The sequence below is a fragment of the Protopterus annectens genome, chromosome 8.part0 (assembly GCF_019279795.1).
Source record: "Protopterus annectens isolate FY-2018-M chromosome 8.part0, PAN1.0, whole genome shotgun sequence".
NCBI lineage: Eukaryota > Metazoa > Chordata > Ceratodontiformes > Protopteridae > Protopterus > Protopterus annectens.
In genome coordinates, this window is record NC_056741.1 from 1,275,395,918 (window position 1) to 1,275,416,386 (window position 20,469).

Here is a 20,469-nt window from a genome sequence, read left to right on the forward strand (position 1 = left end):
CTCACTTTCTAAACTCAGTGCCTGCAAAGAAACAGTAGTAACAGCAAAAAACGACCAAGACAAGATTCAAGGCCCCAAAAAAAAAAACACACTGACAAATTTCTATTTTCCTCTGAAAATATTCTAAAGTAAGATTGGGATTTTTCTGCTGTGAAATGTTCATTGTAACAAGATAAAAAATAGCATCTGGAGAGGATGACCCCTAGGCAGAGTACTATGGGTAAAGGGGGTTATAAAGGGGAATAGTTTAAGTAGCCACTGAAAGTTTCAGACACTGAGCTGTCTAATGGCTTATACCAGTGACCTTACAGTTAAAATAAGGATGCGCCTCTTTATACCAGCTCAAATTACATACATTAACAAAGACATATTCAAGCATGAGCCAACAAGAAATGGGGAAGGACTGCAGGGAAGCCCCAAAAAAGCACCTGTTACAGCTGAAGTATAGACAACCACCAGCATGAAAACAGTTACTAATGGCTACCTATCTGGGAGAAAGGCTGTCCTGCTCATTCCTAGTGTCAGCACCAAGCCAAGAAGCAAGCAATCCTGCAAGAGTGTCTCGAAGCTATATACAGTACATTTTGAGTGGAATGTTAGTTAAATATAACATACTTACAATCCTACAACTGTATGTATGCGATATCGTTACCTAACAAGAATGTCACAGATTTTCTGTGACAATAAATGCGTGGAATTATTTAATCAGCAATTACAGCTTCCCAATTACTGCACATCCATCATAAAGAAATGCCCTTCTATCACATATGGATGTGCAACTACTCTATGTGCAATTAGCATACAAAACAGCTGAGGAACAATAAGCTGGTGTTGCACTTTTTTGTCAGTCTTATACAGGTGATGGCAAATTCTCCCTCAACAAAAAATTACTGCTAGTAAAACAGAAAAGGTTCAAAAACAGCCATTACATTTAAACAAACACAAGAGACACGATTTTATACTTAAATTCATTTACCCTCATAACACTATGTACCATAAGACAAAAATATACACAAAACAACCCAATGACTCCAAATAACCTTAATGTCAAGTATTCTCTACAAATGTCAGAGTCTGCAAGCCATCTACTTTAAGATTTTCCACCTGCACATTTTCAACAGTTACATTTTCAAGATGAAGATCTTGTACTTGTATATCTCCATCAAATGTTGCTTGGTAAATCTCAATCCCCTCCACTACAGAGATGGGCTCAACAGTTTGTATGATAGCAATTGCATTGCTATATTCATTGTTCAAGTCTGCTGGAGACAGACTGCTCCTAATGCGGTTGCTGTGGATTTTCTTGTGCTTCCACAAGTTTGAAAATGTCCGATATGTCTTTTCGCACTCTGTACAAGTATATGGTCTTTCACCAGTGTGGATACGTCTATGTTCAGCAAGACGCACAGAAAGGGTGAAAGCTTTGCCACACTCTTCACACTTAAAGGGCTTCTCACCAGTGTGCAGTCGTCTGTGGTCCTTCAAATGCGTTGACTGACGAAAGGCCTTACCACAGTCAGGGCAGGGGTAAGGTCTTTCACCTGTGTGAATCCTTCTGTGAACCTGAAGAGAAGTCTCTGTGCTGAAGACTTTCCCACAGTCATCACACCTGAAAACTCTGCCGCCTACATGCCTCCGTTCATGCACCAACAGATTTGCCTCACTGCTAAAACTTTTGCTGCACTGCTTGCAACAATATGGTCTCTTTCCGGCATGCGTCAGCTCATGTACTTTCAATTTGACAGCAGAGCTAACCTTCTTGCCACAAATTGTGCACTCAAATGTTTCATTCCCATGTTTGCACTTGTGTTCCTGAAGTTTCACAGCATTGGCAAACATGGTTCCACATTCTTGGCAGCGGTGAGGCTCCTGCCCCATGTGGCTAAGCTGGTGCACCTCAAGCAGTCTCTTACGCAGAAAAGATTTATCACATTCTTTACACTTGTAAGGATATTCTCCTGTGTGATGGTAGCGATGAAGCAATAGCCTATATGGTCTATGAAAGCTTATGCCACACTCTTCACATTCGTAAGGATAATGATGATTATGCACAAACATGTGTTGCTGGAGACTGGATGACTGAGTAAAAGCTTTGTTGCACAGTGCACATTTATAAGGCTTTTCACCAGTATGAGTCAGTTTGTGACGCAAAAGGTTGGCTTGAGAATTGAAAGACTTGCCGCACTCCTTACATTGAAATGGACGTTCACCAGTGTGAGTTAACAAGTGATTCCTAACATGAGATTTCTTTTTGAACATTTTGCCACAAATCTGACATTTGTGTCTTCTTTCAAGCGTATGCACAAACCTCTGATGACGAGCTAGCTGTATGCGTTTGGAAAACTCTTTTCCACAGACTTCACATCCAAGGGTCTGCCCATCTTCCTCTGTGGAGCTACCTGCCTGTACAAGTTCTGGTTCTGCTGGGCTAGCTTCCCCTTTATCTGGAAGACATCTAGCAGGTTCAGAGCCTAAATGTGCTTTCTGAGCAGTTGCAATCTCCAGTTTTTGTTCTTCTGCCCTTTCCCTTGATGAAGCATCTTCACCTTTACCTGAATGGCTGCGTCTGTGGTAGAGAAATTTTGTCATATTAAGAAAAGTTTTGCCACATTCACAGCGATGGAAAGGATTAGGTGTGTGGCTCCGTCGATGCGCAAGAAGAATCCCTTCTGTGCTAAATCCCAATCCACAATCAATGCACAGAAAGCGCGTTTCTTCACTATGAACCTTCATATGTTCTTTCAATGAATATGCTTTTTTGAAAACTTTACTGCACAAGCAACACTTGTGTGCCCCTTCATTCTCACACTGCTTGTGCCACTGAAGTGAACTGGAAGATGGAAATATGCTGTGGCAATCTGAACATTTGTATTCTTTCCCACTGTGGTCCTTTTCATGCTTTTTCATCTCTTCTGAAGTGAAAAACTCCTTAGGACAACTAGAACATTTATAGGACTTTGGCTTGTTAGAGGACTTTGCCTTTTCATCTACCTTCACCAGTGATTTTTCCAAAGGACAGGATGGCAGTTTCCCTGCACAACTGTCAACAGTGACAAGTTCAACACCTGCACTCTCTTTAGCCGAGGTACTTGTCACTAGTGACTGATCCTGTACTTCTGTGGACTTCTGCATTTCTATCTCCTTTACCGTATTACTGTGCAATGTAACCTGGAATTCTTGGCTTCCAGAAACAAATGGTACTGATGTCTCTAAACTTTCTTTGTCTGCTGTCTTGAACTGTGTTAACTGGTGATCCATAAACTCCTGAGGAACACGAAAAACATCTGGGCATTCTAGGCGCTTATAAATGTGCACTTCATTGGGAACAGACAGCTGATGTAACTCATCGTTGTCCATTTTCTTGTAAGAGTGTTCTCGATTAACAGAATCCCAGTTCTGGTTTGAAGACACTTTACAAAAAGGATTGATATTTTGGACCTGTAACTTATCTATGTCGTTTATTTTTTGCACAAAGGCTTCCCTTACAGTTAATGTCTCCTTGCTTTCAGGCTGCGACAACACTACACCTGATAAGCCCTTATCTACGTCATTTATTTTTTGCACAAAGGTTTCCCTTACAGTTAATGTCTCCTTGCTTTCAGGCTGAGACACTACACCTGATAAGCCCACATCCATCTGAGCTGCAGGTAAACCTGCAAATACATTTTGAGGTTGCTCACTAACATGAGAATGCCGATGGGAAAGCCACATTTCTGGGCTATCAAAAAGTGCTTTACATTCTCCACATTCATACCGTATTTGACTTGTAGCCATGGACTTTGGTACTGCAGTCTGCAAGTCTGATCCTTGGGACAAAACCCTTAAGTGCATCTCCTGGTGCTGTAAGAGTTCAGCAGGTGTGACTAACAATGCCCCACATTCAAGGCACTGGTACTGGTTCTCCTGGACAGTCAAAGCCTGAATTTCTCCATCTGCATTTGACTCAGTAATTCCTGTAACTTCATAACTCTGTATCACAACGTGGCTCTGCTGATGAACCAAAACATCCGCCAAGCTGTTGTACAGTTGTCCACACTCTGAACACATGTACTGGTGCTGGATATACACAGACTGCGGAACCTCCTGAGCCTCTGCCATGTCTAACTCTATAGACTAGAGCTACAGAACTAGAGTTTTGAACATCGGTCAGAAACAGTTCTTCCACACTGGTATCATAATATAGAGACTCCTGGAGAGGGGAGAAAAAAACACAAAGTTAGGTTATATGCTCTGTGAAACATGCACCTCTTTTTTAGGTTATCAGACTAGAAATTAACTACTTTTAATTTGGTTGTTAGCTATTTCAGTGTTAAGTAAAAACAAATACTCTCACAATATTAATGTGCACAGCGTCTTGACACTACATGCATCTCTGCAGAAAAGGAATTGAGTTTTCATCTTCAGCAATATAAAAGCCATCTTCTCACCCATGCAAATTAATTGCATCTTTTACTCACTACAAACTATAAGCAACTTAAAAATGAGAGACAGTGATGCCAAAAATAAAATGAATGAAGGGCCCAAAAACAGACACCTAAATATATGCAAAATCAAAAGAGGTATAATTTCAAGTCAGAGGAAATGTGCTGAGAATCTGTTGGGTGGAGCTGAAGCATCTCCCCACCACCAGCACCCATATGCCAGTTCAACCAAGGTGCAAAGTATTCAAAAACTGTGTAAAAGCATGAACATTCTTGCTGTGTTTCAAGAAATGAATAATTTTCTTCCCTTACTCTATACATTGATAGATAAACTGACTCTGGCCATTTCCAAAAGAAGGGAGAAAGTACAGTTGTACACTTACCAAAACTGTATGTGTTAGAGTAGATTAATGCTGCAGCGCTGATTCTTGGGTCTTTCTGCCATGCGGAAGCCAGTGGCTAGCTCGATTTTTACCGTCTTTACATCATCCCTTGCCGATGGATGTCTGAAGACAGATGTTAGGAAATCGGGGTATAAGAAAGGCATCCATCGACACCAACGTCAGGACTTTCTAAGTAGTGAACAAGCAGTCTGATTCCCAAGGATAGCACGACCTAGACAGCTGCCTGATTTTAAGTGAGAATGAGCAAAAACACAGGAGACAGAGAAGGGATTATAGAGATAAGGGGACTATCTGCAGAAAAAACTCCTCCACCCCCTGAACCCAGCAAACGGGAGACAACTAGTCAGCAGATAAAGGGGATGGAAGGTTGGAGACTGTACTACAACACTCATTTACTCAAACATCTACAATTATAGTAAGTGAGACACAACTGTACTAAGTTCTTCATTGGCAGTGCTATAGTACTGATTCTTGGAAGGACTTCCAAAGCTTAACGTTGGGTGGTGGGTCTTCTGTATGACTTTAGGAAATAAGATTTTGCAGGATGGTAGAAGACAAACCTGCTCTACAGTGGCTTTTCCCAGAACTTTGCAGTGTTCACTGTAATATCCCAAGACTGGAAAAACAGCAGACACTCCCATGTTGGAACTAGACTGTCTATAGTGTCAACATGACTAGTAGCCAGGTGTCTAAGTAAGGGAACACCTTGACTCCCTTGTAGCCTATTCTTTGCTATGACCACAGTCATACATTTGCTGAACAATGTGGTTTAGGTGAGACTTTATGGTATGGAACTAATAAAGGATGGCTCTGGCTCTGACAACGAAGTACAAGCACCTCAACTCCACTGCAATAATAATGTGCAAGTAAGCATGATGGAGGTCCAAGCAGCGCATCCAATCTCCTCTTGACAAGCAAGGCGGAATCCTTTTTAAGACACCATTTGGAATTTTTAGTTCAAGGCAAAATTAGTGAGACTGCTGATAGTCTGTTATATTTCTGGTAATAATAATAATAATAAAAGAAAAAAAAAAGACTATGAACCATATCCAGACCCTTGCTGGTCTGGTGGGACCTCTCCAATTCCTCTCTAAAGGACTTTTTGATGAGGTACCTATTTGATTAAGGGAAGGGAGTGGGGCTGGGGGGGGGGGGATGGAATTTTGTACTCTATGGATATAATGGTTTGAATCAATCTGTCAAAATCATCATCCATACAGGTAGATGGAAGAAATGACTCCCACAATGCCTCTAGTGCAGGAGGATTAGACAAGTCTTCACCAATTTTGCTGCGACTCCCCACCCCCGAGAAGAAGATATGTCAGCCGTAATTTTATCGATTTCTTTCTTTGAGTAGGCCTCCATTCTGGAAGTCTCCATGGCCACTCTGGCCCTTCTAAGATTGATGGTTTCTTTGCTGTAGTTGGTTCCACTTAAACAAAAGTAGCGGAATACTCTTCTGCATCTTGGCAGAAGTACACTGCAAGATATCACAACTGATGTTTAGGAGTATGCCACTCCTACCATGTTTATGTCTTCTGAAGTTTCTCTTGGACTTTGACTGAAAAGACTGTACATTAAAGGGGATACTGATGAAGGACACCTTGAAATTTTCAGCAAAGTCTGTCAGGTGCTGCCAGGTGTGAGGGCAAATTATGCCAACACTTGCTGCCTCATCTGTGCCACTCTGTTTTAGATGCACAGTCAGGTAAGAAAAAGAAAGATGTCTGCTGCCAGAGAAAAAAGCTCACATTTAATCTCATTACCCTCCAACAACTTTTGTTGCACCTGGTTTAGTTTCTCGGGCAAGCTCAAGCTGAAAACGTAACCTATGCAACAGATAACCAAGCACCTGAATAGAAAATGGGAAGGACATTTAAATTTGCTTCATGTCGCAGTCCAACACCCTAGACTCCTTATAAGGGAGATGAACGTCTGGGCTTCGGGAAGCAAACTTCCTCTTCAGGTTGACCCAGTGACTATGGAGTCTATAATGGGGACTGGGGTCTCTACTAAGGTGTTCAAAATCCCTTGGTGACTAAACGATCCTGTCCAACCTCCTGAGAATAACGGTCACTGCATCTAAATCTTTCTACGCTTCCCTGACTACAAAATAAATCATGTCCATAGGGGGCACTGCTCGGGTTTTGTCAAAGAATGCATGGAAGACTGGCAAACATCCTGTAAGATCTTTATGGGGAATAAGGAAAGCTCCCTAAAACATGTAGCAATTTTTGGGAGGGGGGCATTAGGGAATTACCTCCATCTCCACCCTCTCAGCCTTAAGCAGCAGACTATAGAAGAGAGATGACAAGAGTCCTCTTACATGTATGCTTCCAACATGGGGAAGATTCAGAGGATGAACAGGAAACTGAAGATGATCCAGAACTCTAATATCAATCTTCTTCAGCAATCTATTTCCTTTGTGTGTAGGCTGGGGAAGATCAGGATGTCACAGGAATAGAACACTGTCTTTGGCTTAAGCCACTGCAATAGCAATAATTGGGGAAGGCCTACGCATACAATGCTGACACATGTACAGACTCTGAATGCCTCACTGGCTCCAAGGTCATAAACACCTATGAATTCTACTTGGGGTATTCAAATATCTATGTAAACATTTCCAGGCAAAAATCCTAAATCAATATACGTATGTCTCCCAAATATGCAATAAAATGTAGAGAAGATGAACAGAAGCAATCAGAATGGTATTGATGCCAGCACTGCAATGTCCACCAACACAGACTGGTCTCCATCACTGTTAAGAGGCAAGTTAGAAATTATGCTGACACACAGCCTTTTCCAGCCCAGAGGAAGCTGGAGATCAGATCAACACCAAGGGTACTGGATCCATTGCCAAACAACTTCCTGGCCTCAAATCCCAGGACCAAGACATAATTCTGTGCGAAAATAATGTGGAATGTAAAAAAGACAGTGGACAAGCTATGTTGACAACAGTCTATCTCAATACACTTAACCATGACTCTAGCACTTCCTGGCTGCTCTCCACTCCTGTCAAAATATATGCTGAAGCATATACCAATGAAGAAGATGAGGAAATGGAAGGTGTACACAGACTCCGTATCTGCCCTGGAGATGGCTAATTTATAGTAGAGGAAGAAAGATACGTTTGCAAGGTTTTACTCACTTACATAGAATTCAGCAACACTTTTAAGTGTTTCACCTGCATCAAGAGCCACCTAGGCAAAGAAAAAAAATGTTCTTGATTTACTGCACATGTACTTGCTTTATACAGTGATCACCACTATTTGAGCAGTTTTTATAGGTTCATAAGTGTTTACCAGGCTAACGACCATGAGGGCCTTTTTAAACCTAGGCATACATCTCAAATCTATGACAACTTAAGTGTAAGCAGGGGTTTGGGAGCTTAAAACATTTACAAGCTGGGAGACTAACCATTTACAGGCTGCCTGCATTCATTAAAGACATAAGTGCCAAACCAGATATGAATTTCCTGTTCCCCATCCATATGTCCAAGTTACACTTGAACTGGACTAGGGAGGAACTCTGCTTCACTTGGATGGGGAACCTACTCCAGCAGGTTCCATTTGTATCACAGGCAAGGTTACAGTCTGGTGCTGCTTGTTTTCTGGATATGCAGGGGGTCCATAAAGGCAGGGTCTGACAATGTCTTGTATGCCAAGCATAGATCTCCCATCAACAGTCTGTAGCAGACAGAATACTGGGATAGGGCCTTGAGGTGGTTTGCAGAGAACATGTTACTTACTCTCTCCGTGTATTCTTTTAGTGAGGAACCTCTGTGGACGTTCCAATTGTAGGATGTGTCTGGTTACGTACATAGCAAAGGGGTCACTGTACTTAATGATAGATCTGATGAAAGCAGTGGAACAATGACTTCCTTAGACCTAGATGCCATACCTTTGTTTATAAGTTGTACAACACAGAATGATTTTCTGACTACTGTATACACACGATGCTCAAAGTCTAGATTAATGTCCCCAGAGTCCCTGACTACTGGGTCATCTCTTACAGGGGTGCTGTCGATATGATAGTTAATATGCATGGATGACTTCCCAAAAGATGCTATTATGCATTTCTTGGCATTTAGTTTTAGTCCATGGCTCTGACACCAGTTATTTTTGTGTGCATCAGCCCTTCCTGGAGAATATCTGAGTTGGTAGGAAATTCTAGGACTGCTCCAATTCGCAAACGTCTGCAAATTTCATCAGCCAGAGGCCAGTGAAATTGAATTTCAGAGACGTTAATTCCAAAAAGGAGCAGTCCCAGGACTGATCCCCTGATGGACTCTGCTTGTGTCTGGCCTCTCTATTAATGTGGACTATCCAGTTCTAACATTTAGGGTCCTGTCTGTGAGCCAGCTGGCTATCTACCATGTGACATAAGGGGTTTTAGCTAAACTGTGAGTAGGTCAAAAATGCCTTGGTCAGGTCAAGGCAGGCAGTGTGAACCATTCTGCCCTCATCTACTGCCTTGGTAACCTTCTTGGTGAAGTCCACAGGTTAAGTAGACATGACCTGCCCTTAATGAAATCAAATTGGGTTGGGTCCAGTGTTTGGAGTTTTCCTATTTCATTATTGATCATTTCCATGATAATTCTTTCCAAGGCTTTGTATACAATACTAGTGAGACTTATGGGTCTGCAGTCTCCACAGTCTGTAGATGGCCCACCTCAGAGCAGATGGATTACTGTTGCTGTTCATCTGTAGGGCAAGCTGGTTGTTTGGAGGCTACAGTTAAATAGCAATTCCACACGGCCTGATAGGTCATGATTCATGCTATTGAGAAGGCATCCTAGAATATAGTCTTGGCCCACTGATGCAATGTTCTTCACCTTAAAGACAGCACTAAGGACATTTCCCTCTAGTGACAGTGTGTGTGTGTGTGTGTGTGTGTGTGTGTGTGTGTGTGTGTGTGTGTGTGGGGGGGGGTTACATTTTGAAGGTATTTCCTGAGGGAAGGTTGAGTGGGGAGAGAGGGGTAAAGCTGGAGCTGAATTTGTTAGTCAGCAGGTTTGCTACATCTCCTGGCTCACTATAGGGGGCTCATTAACAATGAGATCTGCATACAATTGTGTATTGTCTTTTGAGGTTGCAGACATAGCTAAAGAATGACATGTGGCTGTCTTTGGCCTGGGAGGCCAAATTAACTTCAAATTTAGATTTGGCAGACTATTTGCCTGTGTTTTTTGTTTAGTTTGATGAGTGTGCTTTTATCCGAGGATTTTCTTCCTTCTGTTATACAGCCTGCTGTAATTCCATCAGGGTGGCTTTTTTTTTTTTTGTCCTTTTTTGTGTTAGTTCTGTACTTCCTCCTAGTGGGTAGAGCTGCCTGTATGCAGTTATTAACATGCCTGTACAGAGTTTCTCTGAACAGTTCCATATAGGCAGGGTTTATGCGGGCTTGAAATTTTGCCAGGTTATCACTTAATGGTGACAAGTTAGCCTTAGAGTAGTTCCTGAATATTCTAGGGTTAACTGGGGTTCCAGGTTTTATGTTTACTTCAAAAGGTGACCATTTTGTGGTCTGACCTTACCAGATAAGGCATTACACTACTGGGTTGCTGCACTCTCCCACATTAGTGAGGACCAGATCCAGTAGGGTTGCACCCCACCCCGAGTTGGTGTACTGAAAATCTGGGTCCAGGGAGTTTGTGTTTACAAAATCCAGGAATCTCTGTGCCTGTATGTTTGGTGACATACATAATTCCCAGTTAATAGCAGGGTAAAGTCGCCCATGGCTATGGTACTGGGTTGAATGGTGAGGATTTCCAGTAAGTTTAAATACGTTATTGGTTTCCGGGGTCACAGAGGGGGACCTATAGCTTCCAAGGAAATAGCATGGGATCTTGCCTATGGCAATTTGAACATGGAAAAGCTGAAGTGCATTGTCCTGTTTGACCAGCATTGAGGTATATTTATTTTTGATGTAAATTGAGACACCTGCATCTTTAGTCCCTGTCTATGTAGAAACTCAAATACATGTAGTGTATTGTCCTTAGCTGACCGCACAGACGTCAGCATTCTCTAGGGTGAGGAGAGCTTGTAGGGAGTGAAGTTTCTTATTTAGACTCCTAGCATTGAGCAGTAGCATAAGATTTTCTTGGTCTTGATTTGCTATGTTGGACGTACTTTCAGTAAGGCATTGCCTAATGTGGGGGACAATGTTTTAGCTAGTATTCGAAAGCCTACAAGGGAGAGGTGCAGACCATCCCTGGCACAGCAGCATAGTCTGTGGACCATCTCCTTTCATGCTGACAAATATTGTACTCCCTTAGAATAACTGACAAAAATCAAATGAGCAGGAGTCCAACTAATAACCACACCAGAAATGTGGAAGAAACAGCAAAATCAAAGATAAAACTTCACAGATTTATTACAGACCGTTAAGCGCTTTCGTCCCCAAGTGGGACTTCTTCAGAACTGCCATTGTTAACTTCATAACTGCCATTGTTAAAACACAAACCATTTAAACACATCTCAGACTAATCATGTTCAGTCTGGTGAAAGGGACATCAGTGAGTCTCACAATGAAGTCTCCCATGATCAGAATGTTGGATTGTGTGGTGGCTTTCTTTATGGACTTAGGAGGCGGCTCCATAACATGTGGCTCTATGAGGAGATGTTGGTATTGTTTTGACTGAGTGCATTCGGGGCTGCTGAGGGTGTGTGTTATGTGTACTACTTCTAGAAGGTGTCTGGGGTATAGGAAGTGTCTCAGGATGTATGGGTCTATGTGCCTACTTTGAACTATGTGTAATGGGTGTAGTGAAACTGACAACCTGGTTAACATTAGGAGTGCTTTTATGCGAGAGCTTTGCCTCCAGGGACATTGTGTATATACATTTCACAAAATTCTCAAACTAATATGGTAACAGGTCGTCAGTAAACATGAAGAAATTTCTACACTGCCTCAGGATGCCCATATCCACCAAGGGTTTACCATCAGAAGGTCGAACCGGACCCCATCAAATGACGGGATCATCGGCCCACTTTGCAAAACCGATAACGTCGAATTCTGACACTGTCAAAATATGACTCGACGTAAACCTCTGAACGGGCATCAACATGGGTCGAGATGGGGGTGAGATTCGTACTTAAATAATGTCGGGTTGGACAGTGTCGCCGTTTGGCCTCCGGACTTCGATTTGAAGTGGGTTCGACTGCCTTCTGACAGTAAATGTCCATCAAGCTAGTAGGAGAGATAGTGGAAAAGTTCATATCCATGGCAACAGGCCCTTTTTTATTGATTAGATGGCTGGAGTTAGAATATAAAGTAAATGTCAGGAGTATCTGGTTTGCAGCTCTGGGGACAGTGCTGGTCAATGCAAACTAGTTGCCATGCATGCAACTAGGTAATGGTGAAATTTCAAGGGTGCTTTTACAGGAAAAAAAAATGTCAACTCAAGGTGTCTGCGTCTTACTCAGGGTACTGCCAAACACTTCAGGGAAAACTGATAAGTAGACCCTGATGATTTATGGATGAAGTACTTGGGAAGAAATTCTGAAGTTAGGTTAGCAAATCAAGCAGTACTTACAGAAAAGAATGAATTAGCTAGTCAAGAATGATGAAGAGAGAGGAGATATGCTTGAATGTCTACTGCCTGGTTACTACTAGTGATGGTCTCACCAGAATTTTGAGATGCTGGGATAAAATGTTCCTTTGCTTCTTTTCTCATCATAAGTAAAACAGTAGCACCAATCCCAAGATGAGAAGCAGGCAACAGACTCTTTGGTGATCAACAGTATTGTCCCAGATAATGCAAGGGTCTGTAGGCTTGTTACAGCTTTTTCCTGATAGATGCCTTGAACAGCAACCAGACCAATCAGGAAGGTCCAACATAGACACTCACTGCTCAATCCGAAACAGTCAGGAATCAATGCACTCTGCTCCTTCTCTCACGAGGAGCTAAGTATTAAGTACAAATTCCAAGCTGGCACCTATGAAGCATTTATTAGGCTTTCTGGTGATTAGCAATCTCCAGAAAATAATGTCCCTATGCTCCTTCTCTTACCAGGAGCAAAACAGAAGCACTAATCCAAAGATAACTGACCGGCAGAATGTGGGCTCTCCAATAATTAGTGGTCTTAGACTAGATGTTGCAGATTTTAAATATAAGATGGAAAAATGAACATCCTAGGAGCTGCAGTGTGCAGTAAACAGTGAGATATGAAAGAGTGGGTATTTAGCTATCTAAATGGAGAGACCAATTTTAAAACAGCAAGAAAAACTGGAAGGGAATGGGCACTTTGTATTCTGGCTCAATGAAATGTAGTGCGATGGCAAATAAATTTAAAAACAGCTCACAAAATGATAATTGTGTGCTTCCTCACAATAGCCAATGAAGACGAGAGGAAAAGAAATATGTGGTCAAATTAACATAAGGTGCTCGTAACCAAAAAGACAGTTGAGTTTTGAGTTATAAGCACAACAGCAACAGGATGGCAGGGTGGAGGACAATTTAATTTGTGTGTGACTCAAGAGACCGCTATCATCTCTTTCCTAATTTAAATATGCAATTAAAAGCAGAATACACGTAAAACACAGTGTAAAGAAAATAAACCACAATATACAAACTAGGAGAAGGCAATGAAGCAATGCAAAATACAAGAAAGCAAAAACAAACTAACTTTTCCCTCCCAGAAATCTGTTACAGTGTCTGAGCGAACTTTTCCAGTAAAACATTTATTTAATTTTGTGCCCAAAATAGTAATTTCTCTGGGGTTTTTTTGGCTTTTCTAGTTCTATTTTCTTCTAAATTGCCTTGCAGAAGGGCAAATTAGCACAGGGCTTAGTTGTTTGCCGTTTAATCTGCACTTGAGATATCACTTTTGCTTTACTTTTCCAGTAAGAAATTCCAGGATCATCCATCTTGTTGGAAGAAAGTGTTCACCTGGTATAAGCAATCCAGGAAGGCCAAAGTCGATTGTTTATTGGCCAAAGAGCACAACTGTCAGTTCTCAAGCTTTTTTTCTCTATTACCATGGTAGTGGTGCTGCAGTAGCGTTGTCGCCTCACAGCAAGACGGTGCCCCGTTCGATTCTCAGCTAGAGCGTCTTCTGTGTGGAGGCATGCGTGAATGGGCGTGCCTTCGTTGAAGGTTGTGCGTCAGGGCTGGTAGCTCGGCACGTAAAAATCCACTACCAAACATTAGCGGACCGGAGTTCTGCTGTGGCGACCCCCTAACCAGGATAAGCCGAAAGGCACAACAACAACAAATTAGGCAAGCTTGTACACAGCTATTCACCGCCCACTGGTGGCTAACAGTGCTCTGTACAATAGCAAACACCTAGACAGCAACATTACCCTAGAAAGTTAGGATTAGGTCTGAAACCTGTTTACACAACATGGCACTGGGAGGAATTAAGCCTAGAGCAGCTACTTTGTGCATCAACTAGCACTATCATTTCACTTAACTATATAACATGTTGCCTTTAACTCTAGAAGCTACCCTAAGTGTCCCCTGCTAAAAGCCAATCTTTAATCCCAAGCAGACCACTCTATTACAGGACCAAACATGATGGATATGCAACTTCCTAATGTCTCCCTGGCCAGCTTGGTAGATTCGGACATCCTGAGGCAATGTAGAAATTGTCTCATGTTCTCAGAGAATCAGTTAATCATTAAAGAAAATAACAGTATAAGAGAAATGTAAATACACAACTTACTTGAAAACAAAATTCTTGCATACAAATGGGGTTGTCAAGAATACCCACACTACAGCCCTCACACATACCGCTCACCACACAAGATGGTCTTATGATGAGGTGCTTAAAAGAAGCCTTCCCAAATCGCAAAGACCTTCAAAGCCACCTAACAGCAAAACTGCTCATCAGCAATCTTTAAAATACACACTAAAGCAACACCAACCATCTCACATAAACCTTCATCCAATAGTCCCAAAGAGCAAAGCCCCTAAGACAAGCCTATTCTTTATCTAATACTCTGGTCATTGGGGATTCTACTGGGTGACATACAGATTCCGCAATCACCAGGTTAGACAAGAAGATAACGGTTAGTTCCCTACCTGGAGGCAAGATATGCAATATCACAAGCACACTCAAGTCACTGCACCCCAGGTACCAATATGATTCTAGCAAACTCCATGTGGGTGTAAATAATCCAAGATGTACCTCACTGGACTATATGAAAAAGGTATAATGGATACCTCGAAATGTGTGTCAAGACTAGTATGAGACTTGCACTGAACAAAATTCTACCTTCACCAAGGATGATGCCACAGTATAAACAAAATGATTTACATAAAATGATTGATTTTAATAACTGGCTCCATTTCTGGAGTCACTGAAGTGGGATCTAATACCTGTCAGCATGGAAGGACTTGGTTGAAAGACCACGATGGTTTACCAAGGATGGGTTGCACCTGTCCCCCCCAGGCTTTTGGACATTGGCTAAAACTTTATCCATCCTCCTCAGAGCTTACTCAGCCCTTATCTGACCTACCACTAAGTACAATGCTTCCTTTGCCATGTACATAACCAGACACTTAAGATGACTGGAACTCCCACAAAAGTTACTTACCAGCTTCAGGACATGAATACCCCATCCTACACAGATCACCTAAAAGGCTCTGTCACTCTATTCAGTCTCCTACAGGCTTCTGAGCGGATCTTTGCCTGGCTTACAGCGTCTCCTCTGGCCCAGCCCTGATGGATCTCTTGTACATGTACATGCACAAAAACAAACAGCACCAGAAACACTAGATCCAGGGAAATGAACTTCACTCATAACACAAGCAGAAAATGTTGGAGACACAGATGTGTCCCAAGGGATCTTCACTTTATGGAATAGGATCCCCATTTATGTGAAACATCCCTGACCCTATTCAAACGAAACCAAGACAACTGGATGGGAAATCATAAATCTGTTCCAAGTCTGGTCCCCACATCCCTTATGAACTGAGGCCATCAATATGAAAAGTATTATCTTAACATCCCCCAACAAATCTTTAGTCACCTCCCTGCTAACATGCCCCCTTCTCTGCATAAATGCCCATATTTTTTGGGGTCAAAATGGGTTTGGGTGCAAAGCTAGGATTATAAAGGCCCTAGTGGTGCTTAATCTAGTAACAACTTATGAACCTATACAGAGGGGAAGGGATTAACCCATCATTTTAGCATTTCATAGGTTCATAGGTAGGTACTAGGCTATCGGTCCTAGGGCCTATACAAGCCTAACCAATAAGGTACCCTGGCTTTCGCCACCCAAGAAAATTATTTTCCTGTGCCCCTGTCGAGCAGAGCCACAGAGGTGATCCCCAGGGTGAATTTCCTATTTCCCATCTAATCAAGGATTTTTGTTCGATATAGACTGGTAGTTTGTTCCAAAGTATGGGAAGTCTCTGGGACAGGAATCTATCCCTCCAGCATGTTCTGTTTATTGTGGTGACAAGGTTTAGGTCCCTAGAACACGTAGCTTGGAGGGATTGGGATTCCTTTAAGTGGAGCATGTCCAACAGCTCTGGGTTTGACATAGCTTTGTATGTTAGGCAGAGATTGCCTCCGAGTAGGCGATAGGCGACAGAGTAAAGCTGGAGTTTTTTGAGACTGTCTGCGTAGGGCATCTGAGGCCAGTAATCCTCTTTGTGAGGTATTTCTGCGGTCTTTCCAGTTGTTGTAGATGTCTTGTGAGGTACATACCAAAAGGGGCGTTGTACTCTATAATAGGTCTAATGAGAGACTAGTAGAGGGAAACAATGACCTCTTTTTCCTGGATGAGAAACCTTTTGTGATGGTGTGCCACATAGAAGGGTTTCCTGACTACTGTGGCAATGTGATTATCAAAGGAGAGACTACTGTCCACCTGTGCCCCAAGGTCTCATCACACTTTCGGTGTTAAGTAGACTACCACCTATGTGGTAGCACATGGGTACAGAGTTTTTACCAAAGGGGATGACAATGCACTTTTTGGCATTGAGCTTGAGGCCATGGCTTTGACACCAGGCATCTGTCTCAGTGAGGCCCTTTTGTAGGATGTCCACATCGTTAGGAGTTTCAATTATGGCTCCTAGTTTGCAGTCATCAAACTTCGTTAGTCAAAGACCTTCTGTGTTGGCCTGTACTTCAGAAAAGTAGATACCAAACAGGAGAGGACCCAGGACTGAACCCTGTGGTCCTCCATTTGTCACTGGTCTGAAGTCAGATTTGGAGTCTGCTACTTTCACAGTGTGGGTTCTGTCAGTGAGCCAGTTGGCAACCCATCTTGTGACATAGGGATTTATACAAAGTTTAGTGAGTTTACCTATAATTCCAGAGTGGGGGATGGTGTCAAAAGCTTTGGCGAGATCTAGATAGGCTGTGTGAACCACCTTACCCTCATCTACGACTTTGGTGACTGCTTCAAGAGGTCAATCAGGTTTTAGGATACATGATCTGCCTTTTACAAACCTGAACTGAGTGGGGTCCAGAGTTTGGAGATTACCAATGTCTTTGTTTATAGGTTCCATGGCCTTGCAGACCAGGCTCGTTAAGCTAATGGGGCAGTAGTTCCCGGGGTCCTTGCTGGCTCCCTCTGTGGAGTGGGATAACCGTCGCTGTGCACCATTCAGTGGGCACAAAGCCTGAGGTGAGGCTATGACTGAAGATGGTGCTTAGGTGGGGTGCTAGTTCATTCTGTAGTTCATGTAGAACGCAGCCTGGGATGTTGTCAGGTCCCATGGATGCGGTGTTCTTGGCTTTGGAGTGTGTGGCTTTTACCTGTGCAGCCATGATTACAGGAACTTTTCATTCTTCCAGTATAGAGATAGGCCCTTTAGGGGGTGAGGGAGGGGTAAAGTTGGCACTGAACCTATCTGCCAGGATGTTTGCAATATCAGTCGGTTTTGTATATTTAGTGCCATTGTGCTGCAACTCAGAGCAGATCTGGAGTGTTGCCATTGGGATTCTTGACAGTTATAGAATGCTTTGTGTTGCCTTTAGAATCAGTGGCGATTTTGTTTTCATAACTAGCTTTAGAGGATTTTATGAGGGATCTCAGCTTCTTACTGAGGCTGACCAGGGAGTTCTTCCAGTCATGGGATTTTACTCTTTTTTTTTTTTTTTTTTGCAACAGCTTCTTTCTTCTGTTGTAGAGTTTGTTTATGGCAGGGGACCACCAGATTGGCTTCCTTTTTTTGGAGGACAGCATCTTGGTTCTGTTAGGGCTAGCACGATCCATGCACTTGTGTAAGTGCTTATGAAGCGCATTTGTGTATAATTCAGCAGTCGTACCTCTTGCCCCTCTTGCATGGGTGTCTTAAGAAGCGTGAAGTTGGCTTTGGAGAAATTTTTTACGGTGGTTTCTCTAATTGGGGGTGGGGGCAGGATGTCGATGTCTAGGCTGATTAGCTTGTGGTCCGATCTGACCAACGAGGAACTGACCTCTGGTGTGGAACACTGGTCGCCCATGTTGGTAATGACCAGGTCTAGGATACTGATGCCCCTGGTGGGGGTGTGGATAATTTGATCCAAGGAGTTGGAATTTATGAATTCCAGAAAACGTGGAGCAAAAGAGTTGGTACACGAGTAGTTTTCCCAGTTAATGGTGGGGTAGTTGAAATCACCCATTATTAGGGTGTTGGGTTGTACCCTAATATTTTCCAGTGTATCAAGAAATGAGGAGTGGGAATCCTGGAGCATGGTGGGGGATCTGTAGCAAGTTACAATTTGGACTGCGGTCTTGCCCAGAGTTAGTTGCACTTGGATAATCTCAGATGCATTATGCTGGGCAACTAGCCTGAAGGTGTGGATATCCTTAATGAACATGGACATGCCTACACCTTTAGTGTTTCAGTCCAGGTAAGGTGGCCGAAAGGTGTGGTATGAATTGTAGCGCTTATATCACGTTATCGAAAGATGAAAATAACGAACGTTATTTCATCGAACCTAAAATATCTAAACCACATATCATCGAACATTCAGAACAGCGAATTTTTTCTTTGGCAAAAATTCACTATTCCGAAACACATATAACACAAGCACACCTAAAAAACATCAATACACACACATTCACTTATAATCCTACAACTAACCCTACACTAAACTATACATACACTACTATCTATCCACCTACCTTAACCCAAACCTTAACCCTAAGGTCCGTCACTATTGCACACTCACCTAACCCGCGCCCTAACCCTAACTCACCTAACCCGCGCCCTAATCCTAACAACCACACAATCGCACACTTACCTGAACCCAATCCGTAAATTTCCACCACAGTGCTAAAAATAGGGAAGCCACAGAACCGGTCAACCGAATTCTTTCCCTGGGAAAGAATTTGGTGTTCTGCAGCTTCGCTATTTTTAGCATTCGCTCAAAACGGGTCGATATTAGAACATTCGAAGTTTTAAAACTTCGATGTTCTGATATAGACCCGAATTACAGCCTGGTAGTGCAGGACTGCTCCCTGGAGCCTTGAACTAGGGCTCCGTCACTGCACAAGATGTCGATGTTCTCCATTTTAAGGAGTGCCTCGAGTGAATGTATTTTTGAGGTTTGGACTTCTAGTACCGAGTAGCATTGCCCTCAGATTTTGCTTGCTTGTACCCGTTACGGTGGTGAATTTGTCATTTGATCCTTGCCTAAAAAAGGCACTATAGGGGTGGCAAGAGCCTTAGCGGGTCATCTCTGGCAAAGCATTGTGGTCTGTCGATCATGTCATCCCAGGCAGACAGATATTGGATCCCCTTAGAATAACACCAGAAGCTTAGCCAATTGAAATAAATCATTTTGTCCCTGTACTGTGGTATCATTCTGGGTGATGGCAGGATGCTACTCAGGGCTAGGGACATACCTGCCTGGACTACAAGATCGGACAGCTCCTCCATGTCTCTTTTCATGTAGTCCAGGGAGGTACATCTCAGGTCATTCACACCAACATGGACAATAACAGAGCCATATTTTTACTTGTTCTGGAGTGACCTGAGTGAGTGAGTTATGTGGCGGATCCTGGCACCCGACAGGCAACCGACAGTAACTTTCTCCTTGTTTAGCTTGGTGACTGGAACATCAATGTGCCTGACTATAGAGTCACCTATGACTAGAGTGTTGGGTACTTTGTTATGCCTTATGGGCTGTGGTTGAGTGGCACACTGAGTATGTGGGCTAAGTGTCATTTGGGTTGTGTTGGGGGGGTGGAGACTGCATGCATTTCTGCTTTGGAGGTCTCTGTTGCTTGAGCAGATTTTTATTGAGAGCCTCTGTGAATGTAGGTGTGTGTTTTGTGTTGCTATGTGTGAATCTTGGTGGTGTAGATTTTGAGGGACTGTGTGATGAGTGTGGTGTGGTGCAAGTGTTTACCTTCTCCTCTTAACCAAGTCCAGTCTTGGGTGAAGAGAGCCTTGCTTCCAGTTTGGCTATATAAGTTCATCTCTCACAGGATGTAGTGTTGGGTGGTAGGAGGAGGAGAAGGTTGTCTGTGTACATGAGGCAATTGCTGCACTTTCCCAAAATGCCCAGATTCATCAAGTAGAAAGGAGAAAACACCAGGAGCTGACCGCTTATTTATTAAGTACTAAAAACGGTTTTCCTCTAGACAAGTGAAGAAAGTTGAGTGCTGTAGTAATTTGTAGCTTATTTAGTGCTTATAATGAGTTCTGAACAAGTGCTGAGCTCAAAGAAATGGATTTGAGTGCTAAAACTAAA

The 20,469-nt window shown here is 42.7% G+C and overlaps 1 protein-coding gene across 1 annotated transcript in view; it reads right to left on the reverse strand.

The window, feature by feature from the left end:
- Positions 1-954: 954 nt before the first annotated feature.
- The window catches only part of ZNF574 (zinc finger protein 574), a 114,451-nt gene continuing 94,936 nt past the window's right edge, over positions 955-20,469 (reverse strand). The window contains exon 2 of the mRNA XM_044080792.1: positions 955-4,189. Within this exon, the coding sequence (XP_043936727.1) occupies positions 1,048-4,098 (3,051 nt within the window). The 5' untranslated portion in view covers positions 4,099-4,189 and the 3' untranslated portion in view covers positions 955-1,047. The remainder of the gene's footprint in view (positions 4,190-20,469) is intronic.